This window comes from Somniosus microcephalus, chromosome 3 (assembly GCF_052327205.1).
Source record: "Somniosus microcephalus isolate GS21.2 chromosome 3, FLI_Smic_1.0, whole genome shotgun sequence".
In the NCBI taxonomy this organism is placed as follows: domain Eukaryota; kingdom Metazoa; phylum Chordata; class Chondrichthyes; order Squaliformes; family Somniosidae; genus Somniosus; species Somniosus microcephalus.
Window position 1 is genome coordinate 121,463,466 of NC_140989.1, and position 18,590 is coordinate 121,482,055.

General features: G+C 48.5%; 2 protein-coding genes across 2 annotated transcripts; both read right to left on the minus strand.

The window, feature by feature from the left end:
- Positions 1-6,485: 6,485 nt before the first annotated feature.
- On the minus strand, positions 6,486-7,142 carry LOC147121333 (histone H2B 1.2-like). The gene has a single exon (XM_085977659.1). It carries the CDS (start codon positions 6,928-6,930, stop codon positions 6,559-6,561), a length of 372 nt encoding a protein of 123 aa, XP_085833785.1. The 5' UTR covers positions 6,931-7,142; the 3' UTR covers positions 6,486-6,558.
- A 9,236-nt stretch (positions 7,143-16,378) lies between these two features.
- Positions 16,379-17,236, minus strand: LOC147121334 (uncharacterized). The gene has a single exon (XM_085977661.1). The coding sequence runs from the start codon at positions 17,168-17,170 to the stop codon at positions 16,379-16,381; it is 792 nt and encodes a 263-aa protein (XP_085833787.1). The 5' UTR covers positions 17,171-17,236.
- Between the last annotated feature and the right edge of the window lie 1,354 nt (positions 17,237-18,590).

The following is an 18,590-nucleotide window of genomic DNA, read 5'->3' on the forward strand; positions in this document are numbered from 1 at the left end:
CTGATTACCACCTACCGCCCTCCCTCAGCTGATGAATTAATACTCCTCCATGTTGAACACCACTTGGAAGAAGCACTGAGAGTAGCAAGGGCACAGAATGTACTCTGGGTGGGGGACTGCAATGTCCATCACCAAGAGTGTCTCGGTAGCAACACTACTGACCGAGCTGGCTGAGTCCTGAAGGACATAGCTGCCAGTCTGGGCCTGCGACAGGTGGTGAGCGAACCAACATGAGGGGAAAAACCTACTTGACCTCATCCTCACCAACATACCGGTCACAGATACATCTGTCCAGGACAGTATTGGTAGCAGTAACCACCGCACAACAGATCTAGCAGCTCAAAACTGGGCATCCATGTGGTGCTGTGGGACATCAGCAGCAGAATTGTATTCCACCACAATCTGTAACCTCATGGCCTGGCATATCCCTCACTCTACCATTACCATCAAGCCAGGGAACCAACCCTGGCTCAATAAGGAGTGTAGAAGAGCATGCCAGGAGCAGCACCAGGCGTACCTAAAAATGAGGTGCCAACCTGGGGGAGCTGCGACACAGGACTACATGCATGCTAAAAAGCAGAAGCAGCATGCTATAGACAGGGCTAAGTGATCCCACAATCAACAGACCAGATCAAAGCTCTGCAGTCCTGCCACATCCAGTCGTGAATGGTGGTGCACCATTAAACAACCAACACGAGGAGGCGGCTCCATGAATATCCCCATCCTCAATGATGGTGGAGCCCAGTACGAGTGGAAAAGGCAAGGCTGAAGAGTTTGCAACCATCTTCAGCCAGAAGTGTCGAGTGGATGATCCATATCGGTCTACTCCTGAGGTCCCCACCATCACAGAAGCCAGTCTTCAGCCAATTTGATTCACTCCACATATTATCAAGAAATGGCCAAGTGCACTGAATACAGCAACTGCAACAGCTTTCTTTACTTATTTCAAGGTTATTTGGTAACAGGGAGTGTTGTAATAAGTGAAGAACTCCTTCATTATCTTTTAAAGGCTCCTGCTCACAACACTTGCTCAGTCATGGGGGCTGTACGGTGTAAGATTTTGGATCACAGGTCACACAGACAGATTACTCAAAGGGTCTTCGGAGTCATAGGTCACTTTATTAAGGAACAGCAGTTTAAGTTAAGTACAGCGTGCAATAGTAGACATACAACTCGTAACAAGATGAGAGCGGTTTACCGGCCCTGGAACGGACGGACGGAGGTTGAGGCGTAACAGTGGTCTCGGATCCCTGCAGTCTCTTCCTCTTTGGTCGTCTCCTGAGCTGGCAGAGGTGTTAAGCTGAAGCTAGCATGGAATCCAACTCAGAGGTTAAACTTGACCAGGGTGTTAAGCTGAAGCTAGCATGCATCGAGCCTGAGGAAGCTATCCCCTCCTTTCTGCCTGCCTTTCCCTCTGGACTGCCCGTTTATATACCTCAGTTTAGGAGCTGGTGGATACCTCACATCAATCACTTGTTTTAATCACTTTAACCCATTCAATTGTCCATTTACAGAGGAATATGCACCTGTAGCACATCCCTCCCAGTCTTATGAGACCATCCCTTTGCTTATCTCTTGTTTGGACATCTTGCACTTTCTCCTAGAAATCTTGTTTATCTTACTGAACCCCTTATCAGCCCTAGTTATGCCCACTCAAAGGCCTGTTTATTGTTATGACCTTGCAATGACCTCAGCTTTTTGTACAATAGCTGTATCAGCAACTTATCCTGGCTGCTCAGCTCGAATGACCTTATTAGTTTTATAAAGCCATTATTTCTTATAATTCACAATTTCTTCCGATTCACAATTTCTTACAATTGGCAGTCAACCTCGCGCTCTAGGATCTACAGCAGAGGAAGCAGAGAGAACGAGGAAGACAGGAACATGCATGCAGGAGGAGGGCCAGTCGCACTCAACAGGAGGCCTTACCCACCTAGGGTGTTGAGAGTACTTCTCTTATATCCACTTAAGCAAGGAGCAGTGTAGTCACCAAGGAGGTGGTCACAGAACTCTACCACCTCCTGCAACCAGACCTGCAGCCTGAAAGCAGGGTGAACATGGCACTCCCAGTGGCAGTTAATGTCACCGTGGCCCTCTTTTTCTTCGCCAGCAGATGCTTCCAATCTGCAGCAGGAGACATAGCTAACATCTCTCAGTTCACCATCAGTTGCTGCATCCGGGAGCTAACTGAGGCTCTCTACACCAGAAGGGACTACATTGGCTTCTATCTCAGAGGGAAGCAGAACGAGCGCACACGTGGCTTTGCCAGGAAAGCAGGTTTCCCCATGGTGCATCTCCTGAAGCAGTGATATCTGTTGGTCATTAGCCCAGTAACTTGGGGGTGTAAATGCGTCCTGGATGGAAAGCTCGTAAACTCCCCTCGATGACCTCCAAACAGTAAGGCGGAGGTTGGGGATGGCATTAAAAAGGGAAATTAAATAAGCGTGCAATAAGGGCACAGCAGTCATCATGGGTGACTTTAATCTACATATAGATTGGGCTAACCAAATTAGTAACAATACTGTGCAGGAGGAATTCCGGGAGTGTTTACGGGATGGTTTCCTGGACCAATATGTCGAGGAACCAACCAGAGATCAGGCCATCTTAGACTGGGTATTATGTAACGAGAAAGGATTAATTAGCAATCTTGTTGTACGAGGCCCCTTGGGTCGGAGCGATCATAATATGATCGAATTCTTCATTAAGATGGAGAATGAAGTAGTTGACTCAGAGACTAGGGTCCTCAATTTAAATAAAGGAAATTACGATGGTCTGAGGAGCGAGTTGGGTAGGATTGATTGGGGAATGTCACTCAAAGGGTTGACAGTGGATAGGCAATGGCAAACATTCAAAGACCGAATGGATGAACTACAGAATTTGTTCATCCCGGTTTGGCATAAAAATAAAACAAAAAGGTGACTCAACCGTGGCTAACAAGGGAAATTAGGGATAGCATAAGATCCAAGGAGAGGACATATAAATTGGCCAGAAAAAGCAATAATCCCGAGGATTGGGAGCAGTTTAGGATTCAACAACGGAGGACAAAGGGGTTAATTAAGAAAGGGAAAATAGAATATGAGAGTAAGCTTTCAGGGAACATAAAAACTGACTGTAAAAGCTTTTATAGATATGTGAAGAGAAAAAGATTGGTGAAGTCAAGCGTAGGTCCCTTGCAGTCAGAATCAGGGGAATTTATAATGGGGAACAAAGAAATGGCAGACCAACTGAATACATATTTTGGTTCTGTCTTCACAAAGGAGGACACAAATAACCTCCCAGAGATGCCAGGGAACATAGGGTCTGATGAAAGGGTGGAACTGAAAGAAATCAGTATTTGTAGGGAAATGGTGTTGGGACTGAAGGCCGATAAATCCCCAGGGCCTGATAATCTACATCCTAGGGTACTTAAGTGGCCCTAGAAATAGTAGATGCATTGCTGGTCATCTTCCAGAACTCGATAGACTCGAACAGTACCCATGGATTGGAGGGTAGCGAATGTTACCCCACTATTCAAAAAAGGTGGTAGAGAAAAAGCGGGGAATTATAGACCGGTAAGCCTGACATCGGTAGTGGGTAAAATGCTAGAGTCCATTATAAAAGATGTAATAGCAGAGCACTTGGAAAGCAGCGACAGGATCGGACAAAGTCAACATGGATTTACAAAAAGTAAATCGTGCTTGACTAATCTACTGGAATTTTTTGAGGATGTAACTGGTAAAATAGATAAGGGAGAACCAGTGGATGTGGTGTATTTGGACTTTCAGAAGGCTTTCGATAAGGTCCCGCATAAGAGATTAGCGTGCAAAATTAAGGCACATGGGATTGGGGGCAAGGTATTGACTTGGATAGAGAACTGGTTGGTGGACAGAAAGCAAAGAGTTGGAATAAACGGGTCTTTTTCCGAGTGGCAGGCAGTGACTAGTGGGGTACCGCAAGGATCGGTCCTTGGACCCCAGCTGTTCACAATATATATTAATGATCTGGACGAGGGAATTGGATGCATTAGCTCCAAATTTGCAGATGACACAAAGCTGGGTGGGAGGGTATGCTGTGAGGAGGATGTTGTGAAACTCCAGTACGATTTGGACAGGTTGGGTGATTGGGCAGAAACATGGCAAATGCACTATAATGTGGATAAATGTGAGGTTATCCACTTGTGGCAAAAACAGGAAGGCAGATTATTTTTTGAATGGCAATAGATTGGGAGAAGGGGAAGTGCAGAGAGACCTGGGTGTTCTTGTGCACCAGTCGCTGAAGGTAAGCATGCAGGTGCAGCAGGCGGTTAAGAAGGCAAATGGTATGTTGGCCTTCGTAGCAAGAGGGTTCGGGTACAGGAACAAGGATGTCTTGCTGCAGTTGTACAGGGCCTTGGTGAGGCCGCACCTTGAGTATTGTGTGCAGTTTTGGTCGCCTTATCTGAGGAAGGACGTTCTTGCCACGGAAGGAGTGCAGCGAAGATTCACCAGGCTGATACCTGGGATGGCAGGAATGACGTATGAGAGATTGTGTCGATTGGGCTTATACTCACTGGAGTTTAGAAGATTGAGGGGGGATCTCATCGAAACCTATAAAATTCTGTCAGGCCTGGACAGACTAGACGCAGGAAGGATGTTTCTGATGGCTGGGGAGTCCAGAACCAGGGGTGGGCAGCACGGTGGCATAGTGGTTAGCACTGTTGCCTCACAGCGCCAGGGACCCGGGTTCGAATCCGGCCTCGGGCGACTGTCTGTGTGGAGTTTGCACATTCTCCCCGTGTTTGCGTGGGTTTTCTCCGGGTGCTCCGGTTTCCTCCCACTGTCCAAAGATGTGCGGGTTAGGTTGATTGGCTATGATAAATTGACCCTTAGTGTTAGGGGGATTAAATGCGTGGGGTTACAGGGATAGGGTGGGATATGTGTTGGTGTAGGGGTTACGGGGATCGGGTGGGATATGTGTCGGTGCAGGCTCGATGGGCCGAAATGGCCTCTATCTGCACTGTGGGGTTTCTGTGATTCTGTGATAGTCTAAGGATAAGGGGTAAGCCATTTAGGACTGAAATGAGGAGGAACTTCTTCACCTAGAGTGGTGAACCTGTGGAATTCTCTGCCAGAGGGCGGTGGAGGCCAGTTCATTAAACATATTCAAGAAGGAGTTGGATATATTTCTTAAGGCTAAAGGGTCAAGGGATATGGGGAGAAGGCAGGGACAGGGTACTGAATTTGGATGATCAGCCATGATCTCATTGAATGGCGGAGCAGGCTCGAGGGGCCAAATGGCCTACTCCTGCTCCTATCTTCTATGTTTCTATATGCATTAGTTGGGGTTAATGATAAAAATCGCACTGTTGGTTGGAAGGAATTATGGACCCAACTACGTTCTCATGGTTGTTGTTCATAAGTATTAGGTAATGAGATGCCGTATTTACTTTAATAAACTGAAACCTGTGCACAGGACACCCAATACAGCTCAATCGCTCTGGCACTAACCGCAAGTTGCCCAGAGCACTCGCGCTCAGCATAGTTCCCCTTTCCCAGGAGCCTGTGAACAGGGCCCACCGGGAACTACAGTCCGGCCCGGGATGCGCGAGAGTTGGCCTTGCCCGAGCTTTACCGGCGCTTTTTCCTTCTCGGCATTTCCACAATCTCAGATACTTTCAAAAACAATTAAGAATTCCTGCTGCACTCGCCCTTATACCTTCAGCAGGAATGCAGTGGAGGCACTTGCGATTGGCCACTCTGGTAACATGAACAGCCCAATGAGAATCAGTACAATCAACAAACGGCAATGAGAAAACGGCGCCAAATTGTCAAACACGAAACGATTTTTCAAATTTGAAAAGCCCGCCAATATTTGTAAGACCAGGAACGGCTTTAGTAAATAAAACGGCCTTAATAAATAAAACGGCCTTAAGACAAAAATTTACATTCCCAGTTCCACGTTTCCCGTCACGAATTTCAGACACGGTTTTACAATCGGGTCTAAATTCCGGTTTATTCTGCTCGTTTTCAAATTGTCTGCAACGGGCGAGACGAAAGACCCGAGCACAGCATTATTTAACTAGACACGTTGCAATTGAATTGAATCTTTCTAAACAAACCTGATTATGGATTAATTTCCATTCACAGGAGCTGCAGCGGGAGCTAACCCGGAGCCGAGACTCCTGGTGCAACTAATCGAAATGATATTGAGAGTCGCTATTCGACCAAGAATTTATGGTTAATGACCGGATATTCTCCGATAATAAATTAACCAACTTCAGGAATAGCTAAACAAGCAACTGAAATCTGACCTATTCCTCTTAATTCGGGTCTAACTGATCACATCCTGGGAAATACGAACGGGGTTGAGAACAGATTACAAAGGGTGAGTGTTAAATCCTACCGAAAACTGCATTTGAGAATCTGCCTACCAGATTAAAAAAAAAATCAAACATTTACCAAACTCCAGAAATACATTTAATATATAGAAAAAAACACGACAATAAAACAATTCTAGAGAGACGTTGGTGCAGCTATTTCAGAGAAACTGTGGGTGGCTCTTAAAAGAGCCGTTGAGATTGTCTTGTTGGTCCGTTGAGTTTTACTTGGAGCTGGTGTATTTGGTCACCGCCTTTGTCCCTTCAGACACGGCGTGCTTGGCCAGCTCCCCGGGCAACAGCAAGTGCACAGCGGTCTGGATCTCCCGGGAACTGATGGTGTGCCGCTTGTTGCAATGGGTTAGGCGGGCAGACTCACCTGCGATGCGCTCGAAAATATCATTCACAAAGGAGTTCATGATGTTCATGGCCTTGGAGGAGGTGTCGGGGTGAACCTGCTTCATCACTTTGTAGATGTAGATGGAATAACTCTCCTTCCTTGACTTTCTCCTCTTCTTGCCGCTCTTTGTTGGCGCTTTATTCAAGGTTTTCTTGGCTCCCTTCTTGGGAGCTGTTTTTTTCACCTCCTCAGGCATCTTCAAACTCAATTTCAGTTACAGAAATAACTCAACTAAGTTCCGTGAGCAGATTAAATAGGCAGCCCCACAGCGCTATCTATATATATAAAGCGGCTCTTCTGTCTGTCTGTCTGTCCGCCTGGTCTCTATACGTTTGGAAGTTACAGAGCGTACCGACGCGCGCGTCGCCTCAAAAGAAAGCTTGCGATTCCGGACCGGTCATAGGCGTATTTACGTTTCGGCCGGACACAAATCCCGCCCGCGGTATCCCAAAAACGTTCAGCGTTCCGCTCATTAGCATCTCATTAGCGACCGTGTGACGTCGAGGTCTTCCTACAGTTGAATCACAATCACAGAATCACAGAAACCCCACAGTGCAGATAGAGGCCATTTCAGCCCATCGAGCCTGCACCGACACATATCCCACCCAATCCCCGTAACCCCTACACCTAACACATATCCCCATTTAATCCCCCTAACACTAAGGGTCAATTTATCATAGCCAATCAACCTAACCCGCACATCTTTGGACTGTGGGAGGAAACCGGAGCACCCGGAGGAAACCCACGCAAACACGGGGAGAATGTGCAAACTCCACACAGACAGTCACCCGAGGCCGGATTCGAACCCGGGTCCCTGGCGCTGTGAGGCAACAGTGCTAACCACTATGCCACCGTGCTGCCCTTGTTGAGTGTCGAGTGACTCGACGATTGACCAATCCTACGCTTCGGTGACCTGACCGGTCGACCAATCGGTGCGTGTGTGGGCGGGCCTTATCCTTCTGAACCGAGGTGAGTGGCCGCCATCTTGATTTTCCACGATTTTTCCCCCCACACTTTCTGTGTGTTAGGGAACTAAGGTAAATATTTCAATTATGTGTTAGGCAATTAATTAACAATTTATTTGAGTTTTATATTGTGTTTAGCAACCTCACCCCCCCCCCTCCTCCTCACCCTCGCGCAGGGGGGACTCGGGGCCTGAAGCTGAAAAAATTTCTCTCTCTCTCTCCCTCTCTTTCTTCCCTCTCTCTCTCTCCTTCTCCTCTTCCCTCTCTCTCCTTCTCTTCCCTCTCTCCTCTTCCCTCTCTCTCCTTCTCCTCTTCCCTCTCTGTCTCTCTCTACTTCCCCCTCTCAGGTGTCGCGGATGGAGCGCGGGCGCGCCGCCCGAAGTTTCCTGCTCGCTAACGGCCTTGCCGGCTCCCGCGGGCCGCTCGCACTCACCGCGCATGCGCCGCCCGCACTCACCGCGCATGCGCTGCCCGCACTCACCGCACATGCGCCGCCCGCACTCACCGCGCATTCGCTGCCCGCCCGCCCGCAGCGGCCGTCCATCAGCCGCGCGATACGCGGGGGACCTCAGCAACGGCACCGGACCTCAGGCGCTAGGCAGGGGGAGGGGCCGGAGAGAGGGACAGAGGGGAGGGGAGGGGAGGGAGAGAGGGGAGGGAGGGAGAGAGGGGAGGGGAGGGAGGGAGAGAGGGGAGGGGAGGGAGGGAGAGAGGGGAGGGGAGGGAGGGATAGGACAGGGAGAGGACATGACAGGGAGAGGGGGGACACACAGGGGCAGGGAGACCAAACGCCCCAAAATTGCCCTCGCGCCCCAAAATTGCCCTCGACGGCACCGGACCTCAGGCGCTAGGCAGGGGGAGGGGCCGGAGAGAGGGACAGAGGGGAGTGGGAGAGGGAGGGGGAGGGGGCGGAGGGGAGGGGGAGAGGGGAGGGGAGAGAGGGGAGGGGAGGGGGAGAGGGGAGAGAGGGGAGGGGAGGGAGAGAGGGGAGGGAGGGATAGGACAGGGAGAGGACATGACAGGGAGAGGGGGGACACACAGGGGCAGGGAGACCAAACGCCCCAAAATTGTCCTCGCGCCCCAAAATTGCCGTCGGTGTCGCGGACGGAGCGCGGGCGCGCCGCCCGAAGTTTCCCGCTCGCTAACGGCCTTGCCGGCTCCCGCGGGCCGCTCGCACTGACCGCGCATGCGCCGCCCACACTCACCGCGCATGCGCTGCCCGCCCGCAGCGGCCGTCCATCAGCCGCGCGATACGCGGGGGACCTCAGCAAAGGCACCGGACCTCAGGCGCTAGGCAGGGGGAGGGGCCGGAGAGAGGGACAGAGGGGAGCGGGGGAGGAGGGGAGCGGGGGAGGGGAGGAGGGGAGCGGAGGAGGGGAGGAGGCGAGCGGGGGAGGGGGGTGGAGGGGAGAGGGAGGGGAGGGAGAGAGGGGAGGGAGAGAGGGGAGGGATAGGACAGGGAGAGGACATGACAGGGAGAGGGGGACACACAGGGGCAGGGAGACCAAACGCCCCAAAATTGCCCTCGCAACGCGGGGCTCCCCAGCTAGTATGCTAATAAAGGATGGGTGAAGGCAATGATTGTGAATGGAATGGTTAGTTTGCAATGATGTCACAAGACTTTTTTCCAGGAACTCTCTGATTGGTTTCCTTGGATATCCAATTAGATTTAGTGCCTGCCACCAATCAAAAGCTGTCTCACTGCAATCAAGAAGTACATTTCCAAAATACTCTCTCCAGCCCCAGTTTATACTCAAAAGGGTACACTCAGTGTGGTAAAGGGGCATTTAGCGACAAGTGACCATAATATGACTGAATTTTACATTTAGTTTGAGAGTGGTGTATTCCAATCTGAAACTAATGTCTTCAATCTAAACAGAGGAAACTACAAGGGTAGGAGGGACAAGCTGGCCAAGGTAGATTGGGAGACTACATTAAAAGGTATGAAGCTGGACATACAATGGCTAATAGTCAAGGAAATAATGCATAATTTGCAACAAACATATATTCCTCTAGGGCATAAAAACCCAAAAGGAAAGGTGATCCAACCATGGCTAACAAAAGAAATTAAAGCTAGTATTAAATCAAAGGAAGAAGCTTATAAAGTTGCCAGAAATAGCGGCCAGTCTGAGGATTGGGATTTTTTAGAAATCAGCAAAGGGGATCCAAGAAATTGATAAAGAAAGGGAAAATGGAATATGAGCACTAACTAGCGAAAAATATAAAAACGGATTGTAAATGCTTCTGTAGGTATGTGAAAAAGAAAAGACTGGCGAAGGTAAATGTAGGTCCTTTGCAGACAGAGATGGGAGAATTTATAATGGGGAATGAGGAAATGGCAGAGAAATTAAATAAATACTTTGTTTCTGTCTTCACAGAGGAAGACACAAAAAACCTCCCAGAAATACGAGAAAACCAAGGGTGTGGCGAGAATGAGGAACTTAAAGAAATTATTAGTAAAAATTAATGGGACTAAAAGTCGATAAATCCCAAGGACTGGATGACCTACATCCTAGGGTTTTGAAAGAGGTGGCCATTGGGATAGTGGATGCATTGGTTGTCATCTTCCAAAATTCTATAGATTCTGGAATGGTTCCTGCAGATTGGAGGATAGCAAATGTAACCCCACTATTTAAGAAAGGAAGGAATGAGAAAACGGGGAATTACAGGCCTGTTAGCCTCACATCAGTAGTTGGGAAAATGCTGGAATCTATTCTAAAGGATGCAATAACTGGGCACTTAGAAACTAATAGTAAGATTGGGCAGAGTCAACATGTATTTATGAAAGGGAAATCCTGTTTGACAAACCTATTGGAGTTCTTTGAGGATGTAACTAGTGGAGTAGACAAAGGGGAACCGGTAGATGTGGTGTATCTGGATTTTCAGAAGGCCTTTGAAAAGGTCCCACACAAGAGGTTGGTGAACAAAATTAGGGCACATGGAATTGGGGGTAATATACTAGCATGGATTGAGAATTGGTTAACAGACAGAAAAAAAAGAGTAGGAATAAACGGGTCTTTTTCAGGATGGCAGGTGGGGTACTGCCAGGAGTGGTGCTTGGGCCCCAGCTATTCACAGTATCAATGATTTGGATGTGGGGACTAAATGTAACATTTCCAAATTTGCTGATGATACAAAGCTAGGTGGCAGTGTCAGTTGTGAAGAGGATGTGAAGAGGCTTCAAGGAGAGCTTGACAGGCTCAGTGAGTGGGCGAGAACATGGCAGATGGAATATAATGTGGATAAATGTGAAGTTATCCACTTTGGTAGAAAAAACAGGAAGGCAGAGTATTTCCTAAATGGTGAAAGATTGGGGAATGCAGACGCTCAAAGGGACCTGGGTGTCCTTGTACATGAGTCACTGAAAGTGAATGTGCAGGTGCAGCAAGCCATTAGGAAGGCAAATGGTATGCTGGCCCTCATTACAAGAGGATTTGAGTACAGAAGTAAAGAAGTCTTACTCCAATTATATAGGGCCTTGGTGAGACCACACCTGGAGTACTGTGTACAATTTTGGTCTCCTTACCTAAGGAAGGATATACTTGCCATAGAGGGAGTGCAACAAAGGTTCACGAGATTGATTCCTGGGATGGTGGGACTGGTGTATGAGAAGAGATTGAGTAAACTAGGCCTGTATTCTCTTGCATTCAGGAGAATGAGAGGGGATCTCATTGAAGCATACAAAATTATTACAGTGCTTGATAGGGTGGATGCTGGGAGAACGTTTCCCTTGGCTGGGAGTCTAGAACCAAGGGCCACAGCCTCAGGAGAAAGGGTAGGCTGTTCAGGGCTGAGATGAGAAGAAATTTTCAGAAGGCCTTCGATAAGGTCCCACACAAGAGGTTGGTGAACAAAATTAGGGCACATGGAATTGGGGGTAATATACTAGCATGGATTGAGAATTCGTTAACAGAGGGTGGAGAATCTTTGGAATTCTCTACCCCAGAGGGCTCTGGAGGCTCAGTCATTAGGTATATTCAAAACAGAAGTCGATAGATTTCTGACTTGTAAAGGGAACAAGGGATATGGTGATAGAGCCGGTGAATGGAGTTGAGGCAGAAGATCAGCCATGATCTCATTGAATGGTGGAGAAGGGTCGAATGGCCTACTCCTGCTTCTATTTCTTATGTTAAGATCCCCCGGAAAATGTCACCTGTTCATCGGTGAGAAGGGCCCTACTCCGCAGGTGATTCTCACATGTGATTACCCCGATGTGTGATTTTTGTCCCTTATTATTGAGAATTCGTTTTTAACTTGATGTGTACAGTGTATCTTGAGTGCATTACCTGGGTGCATTTCCATTCAATGATATTCTGAAGCTTTTCCCTCTGCTGTTGCCATATTTGTACCTTGGGGTTCCAGTCCAGTTCAAGAACCACTACAGTCCCGTACCTGGCCTGTGAGCGCGTTGTTGCACAGCAATCTTCAGTCTGTCGGCTTCAACAGCTCAGAGCCGGCACTGAATTAGAAAGCAGAAGTGGGAGTGCAGCTCAGAAGCTTCTTTCTAACTTAAAAACATAAGAAGTAGAAACAGGATTAGGCAACACAGCCCCTTGCAGTGGGGAAAGAGTTAAACTGACATCGCTGGCAGTTTCACTGAATGGTGTAATAAAGACAATAATCTAATAGCCCTTTGCAGTGGTAAGCTTTTTCTAACTTGCTGAACTGGCAGTTGAGATAACCTAAGAATGATATGTTGATTTTGCAGTAGTGTTAGAATGATTGCAACTGCAAACTGTATAACGTGGAGATAATTGGCACTAGGATTGCCAAATATAGTCAAACCATTCCATATATACTATATATATATATAGACAAGAACTTCTATAACGCTGTAGTCACCCAAGAGTACGGGGGAGATATGAGGCCAATTGCCTATTACTCCTCCCAACAAACTCCCATGGCTAAAGGAATGGCGAGATGCGTGGCGGCCCTCGACTTTGTAGTAGTAAGCTTTTTCTAAATTGCTGAACTGGCAGTTGAGATAACCAAAGCAGTAGTGTTAGAATGATTAACGACTGCAAGCTGTATCACTTAGAGACAATTGCAAATAGTCGGACGTGGAACCATAAGAGGCCTAGAGGATGTAAGTTCTGTTCTGGCAGGAAAGTAAAACAATGAGTTGGAAGTAAAGAGGCCTAGAGAGGCAGGAAAGCAAGACAATGAGTCAGAAATACACTGTTGTTGAGTCCCCATCTGGCATAAACAAAGGTCATAGGTGCAACAACAGCTTGTGGGATAACGGACATATACTTTTCTGGTAATAAAGGTGGTACTTTAATGTAATGCGGCATAGGCAACCAATCAGTGAAGATGCATGCGGGCCTGGGTCCAATCAGGTGGCAGGAATGAATTTTGCATGAGCTGGACATGTGTATTGTAATGTATAAAAATGTAGTGTTTGCTGTAACAATTTGGAGAAGTCTGGCTAAGACAGAACAGACAGTCTCCCCACCGGTGCAATAAAGACGACTTGATTATCGATCCGAAAACCTTGTGTCGAGTGTTGGTTTAAAATACTCCACAACAGTTCCAAAAGTTACTTCCAACCAAAACTGGGATTTTTATCATTAGTCCCAAATAATGCATCGTAGAGGGGAGTTTATGAGCATTCCATCCTAAATTCATGCTCACCCACAAGTTACTGGACTAATGACCAACAGATATCACTGGTTCAGGAGATTGCAGCTCTTTCCTTTGCCGATTTGGTGGCTCTGAAAAGAGCCATTGTTGTACTTGGTGCTGAAGCCGGGTTTAGGTGCGCCCTCCGCGGATGCGGCGGGCCAGCTGGATGTCTTTGGGCATGATGGTGACTCGCTTGGCGTGGATGGCGCACAGGTTGGTGTCCTCAAAGAGCCCCACCAGGTAAGCCTCGCTGGCCTCCTGCAGGGCCATGATGGCTGAGCTCTGGAAGCGCAGGTCTGTCTTGAAGTCCTGAGCGATCTCTCGCACCAGGCGCTGGAAGGGCAATTTGCAGATGAGCAGCTCGGTGGATTTCTGGTAGCGGCGGATCTCCCTCAGAGCCACAGTGCCGGGTCTGTAATGATGAGACTTCTTCACTCCGCCCGTGGCTGGAGCGCTCTTCCGGGCCGCTTTGGTAGCCAGCTGTTTGCGAGGAGCTTTCCCTCCAGTCGATTTGCGCGCTGTCTGCTTGGTCCTGGCCATTTTCTCAACGGATCTCAGCACAATCTGGAACACAGAGCCTGTTAATACGGAGCCGGCTCTGCGGCTGTCTTTTAAAGGGTGTGTGAGGAACCGGCCCGCCCCGGGGCTGTGACTGTCTCCATTGGAATAAACGGGTCTTTTTCCGAGTGGCAGGCAGTGACTAGTGGGGTACCACAGGGATCGGTGCTAGGACCCCAGCTATTCACAATATATATTAATGATCCAGACGAGGGAACAAGATGTAATATCTCCAAGTTTGCAGATGACATAAAGCTGGGTGGGTGTGTGTGCTGTGAGGAGGATGCCGAGAAACTCCAGTATGATTTGGACAGGTTGGGTGATTGGGCAGATGCATGGCAGATGCAGCATAATGTGGATAAATGTGAGGTTATCCACTTTGGTGGCAAAAACAGGAAGGCAGATTATTATCTGAACGGCAATAGATTGGGAGATGGGGAAGTGCAACGAGACCTGGGTGTCCTTGTGCACCAGTCGGTGAAGGTAAGCATGCATGTGCAGCAGGCGGTTAAGAAGGCAAGTGGTATGTTGGCCTTCATAGCGAGAGGATTCGAGTACAGGAGCAAGGATGCCTTGCTGCAGTTGTACAGGGCCTTGGTGAGACCACACCTTGAGTATTGTGTGCAGTTTTGGTCGCCTTATCTGAGGAAGAATGTTCTTGCCATGGAGGGAGTGCAGCGAAAATTCACCAGGCTGATACCTGGGATGGCAGGAATGACGTATGAAGAGAGATTGGGTCAATTGGGCTTATATTCACTGGAGTTTAGAAGAATGAGAGGGGATCTCATTGAAACTTATAAAATTCTAACAGGACTAGACAGACTAGATGCACTAAGGATGTTCCTGATGGCGGGGGAGTCCAGAACCAAGGGTCACAGACTAAAGAAAAGGGGTAAGTCATTTAGGACAGAGATGAGGAGGAATTTCTTCACCCAGAGAGTGGTGAACCTGTGGAATTCTCTACCACAAAAGGCAGTTCAGGCCAGTTCATTAAATATATTCAAGAAGGAGTTAGATATATTTCTTAAGGCTAAAGGGATCAAGGGATATGGGGAGAAGGCAGGAACAGGGTACTGAATTTGGATGATCTCATTGAATGGCGGAGGGCCGAATGGCCTACTCCTGCTCCTATCTTCTATGTTTCCAGCCCGACCCCCAGTCAGGGACCGAGCTCTGACAGGCAGAAGGAAACGCCGGCAATTACCGGGCCCCGATTGGCTGAGTTGAAATTATTCATCATTTTCAAAACACCCGCCACTTTCAATGTAACGGACTTTGAGAGAAAGCTTGTTTGTGACAAGAAATAATAATCTCTCTTTTATACTGGCAGACTTGCGGTCAGAGATTCCCGGCGCTGTTTTACAATCGGGTTTTAAATCGACTCCTTCCTCGGCTCTGTCCGATGGGGAATGGTCTTCACTTTGTGCGCTAGTGTAAAACGGGTGAGAGGGAATCGGCAGCCCGTTTTAGTCTCTCCCGATGAATATTCCCATTGACTTCAATGGTGCCGACAGGCTATCACCCGATTTACACTATTGCAGATACCGGTATTTAAACACAGACTGAGTGACAGACAGAGAGAGAGAGGCCGGAGACAGACTGAGAGTCACAGACAGAGAGAGAGAGAGAGACCGGGAGGGCAGGAGACAGACTGAGAGTGACAGACAGAGAGAGAGACCGGGAGGGCAGGAGACAGACTGAGAGTCACAGACAGAGAGACAGAGACCGGGAGGGCAGGAGACAGAGAGAGAGAGAGAGAGACCGGGAGGGCAGGAGACAGACTGAGAGTCACAGACAGAGCAGAGAGCGACCTCTGATCTTCCAGCTCCACCTCCAATTTTCTGCAACCGCCAATTTCAAACCGTTTATCGGCAACAGAACCGGAACACAGCTCCGCACAAATCCTTACAGACTCGGGCTTCATATTCAAGGATTTCCAGAAACTCGGAATGTTTAAATAAGATCCTGTTACAATTAAGAATCAGTAATATTCCCGCCTATGTACAGTCCCTCTGTAACAAGGCGACCCGCCTCCTTCCATTTCAGTGCCAGCCCCTATTCCATCTCCCCACACCTGCCTTCCCAGCCCGGTTCAGCAGTTTACAAACACCTTATTCCAGCTGATTTGGACAATCTCATGTGTTGCGATTTGAGTTGTGACGCGGGGTTTCTCCGCCAGTGTTACCGTCTCACTGAGACTCTCAACCTGAATCTGTGAAATGAAAATGACCATGAACTGAGACTGGACCCGAACACATCCCCAGTTAGTGAGGCCCGGACATCCCATTCTGTTTTATTGCAGACAGCGGGGGGAGGGAGCGAATGTCAGCGAGTCACCAGGGATCCTGGGTTTACTTGAAATGATTTCTATCTGAAATCTGAGCCCGGCGCAGGGACAGGAATCATTTGATTCCGGGATCAGCTCTTTTCTGAGAGATGTGGGTGGCTCTGAGAAGAGCCGTTGGGTTCAGATGTTTACAAGTTACACTTGATATTTTACTTCTTTTTGGGCGCTGCTCTCTTAGCCTTTGCTGATTTTGATTTGGGCTTGGCCTTCGATTTTTCCACCCTCTTGGCCGCCTTCACCTTTGCCACTATGGCCCTCTTGGGGGTTTGGGGCTTCTTCGCAGGAGCCTTTTTCTTAAGAGTCGCCGTCTTATTTGGCGTTGGCGCCTTCTTGGTGCCCGTTTTCTTGGCTGCTGGTTTCTTGGCTGCTGATTTCTTAGCTGCCGGTTTCTTTGTTGCGACTTTCTTGGCTGCTGCTTTCTTCGCTGGAGATTTCTTGGCTGCTGCTTTCTTCACCTTTACCTCTTTTCCCTGGCTTTGCTGCTTTGCCATTTTGACAGAGCCGGAGGCGCCCTTGCCCGTGGTGTGCACCAAGATACCATTTTCCACATTCCTCTTGATACTCGCCCTGATCTGGGACCGGAGCTGCTCCACATCCAGGCCGCTGTCAGCCAGAGCCTTCTTTATCGCGACCATGGACGTCCCCTTGCGATCGCTGCAATCCGCCACAATCTTGACGATCTGCTCGCCCAACTTGGGACCGGCTTTCTTGGGCCGGGAAACAGTCTTCTGCTTCTTGGGAGTCTTGATTTGAGCGGCGGCGGCTGGAGGAGCCGTTTCGGCGGCTGCGGTGTCATTCATGTCGGGAACTCTGTAGAAAATCTCTCTGACAGTCAGAAGTGGGTCAGAAATGAATCCAGAGGTGGCGGCACAGAGCAATTTAAAGGCAGCGAGCGGACGGGGCGGAGACATCCTGCTGTCAGCTCCCGGCCCCTGCAGCATTTCTGTGTTTCTCTCTCCTCATAAACTCTCCGATACCATTGAAAATCCGGCACTCCAGAATCCCAGTCGAGATCCTTCCTGATTCTAAGACCAGAACGTTCGCTGTCGAAAAAGTTACAACCGAATTCAAGGCTCCAGTCTCGATTTAAACCCCTTTCAATGCTGCACTCATCGCGCTCTCTCACCCGATCGCTGACATGGTCTCTGGTTTTCGACTGAAATCTTGATTATCAACTCAAGCTTTACCTTAAATTCCCACTTCGGGGCTGAGCAGGGGAGCAGGGCGATTCTATGACTGGCAAATATTTTTATTTTACACAAGAGGGACTCGGCAATCCGGCGATGAGTCCGGACACACAAACACAGTGACATTAGACTTGGCCGCCCGCCCCTTTAACACACTCTCTGACACAATGTTCACATCTGCACAGTCACAGGACAAACTGTTCCCCAGATTTACAGTTCCCAGGACAGGCTTTCCTCTCTGCTCGGCCTGTGCTGCGGATTCACGGGGTGTTAGTTGTCGTTTCCCAGCTCAGTAACTGTTAAACACTCTGAGGCCGGCGCTCCTCGCAGAGTCTGTTCCCCAGATTCAGGGGCAAGAGCCAATCACAGCTGTGGCTGTGTTAACCCATATCTGCTTTTAAATTACTAATATTGTGTGCACGCAGAAACATGTTTTTGCTTTATATATAAATAGAAATTATATGTTCGCCGCCCTCAGGTCTGTCTGCGTTTCCCTCTTCTAAACTGAGGGACATATAACAGTAACTGGTGTCCTATCGGTCCCATCCTCAATACCCAGAGACGGCGACCAGAGAGACACAGACAGAGAGACACTGTATCAGTCTTCAACTTCGTATCAAAGTCTTCATATTACGCTCAATAACAGTTGATTCATATACAGTACAGAGGGCTGATAGCGACAGAGAGAGGGCGGAGGGAGAGTCAGAGACAGAGTGAGGCGGGCGGCGAGAGACAGAGATAGTATCAGTTCCAGACTGACCTGTAAATTCCCGTTTTATCCAGAAAGAACCCAATGGAGAGACAGAAGATGCAGTCTAGTTGCACACTGATCTTTTACCAGACAGGCATATTATTAATCGCGCACTCCGGGTGTTGTGTATGTACCTTTAAGGGAATAACTGGTCTCAGACTGCAGTACCGGCAGTGACCACCCCTATTGATAATGCAATAGAGGACTGGACCACGTATGTGGAAAGAGTCGAGGTATATTGCGAGGCAAACGAAATAGCCGATGAGAAAAAGGCATCGGTATTGCTAAACTTAATGGGCGCTAGAATATACGGCCTATTGCGGGACCTGATTACTCCAGCCAAATCGAAGGCGAAGAGTTTTAACGAAATTGTTGCTATCCTACAGGAACACCTAAACCCTGCACCGTTGCTGATAGCAGAAA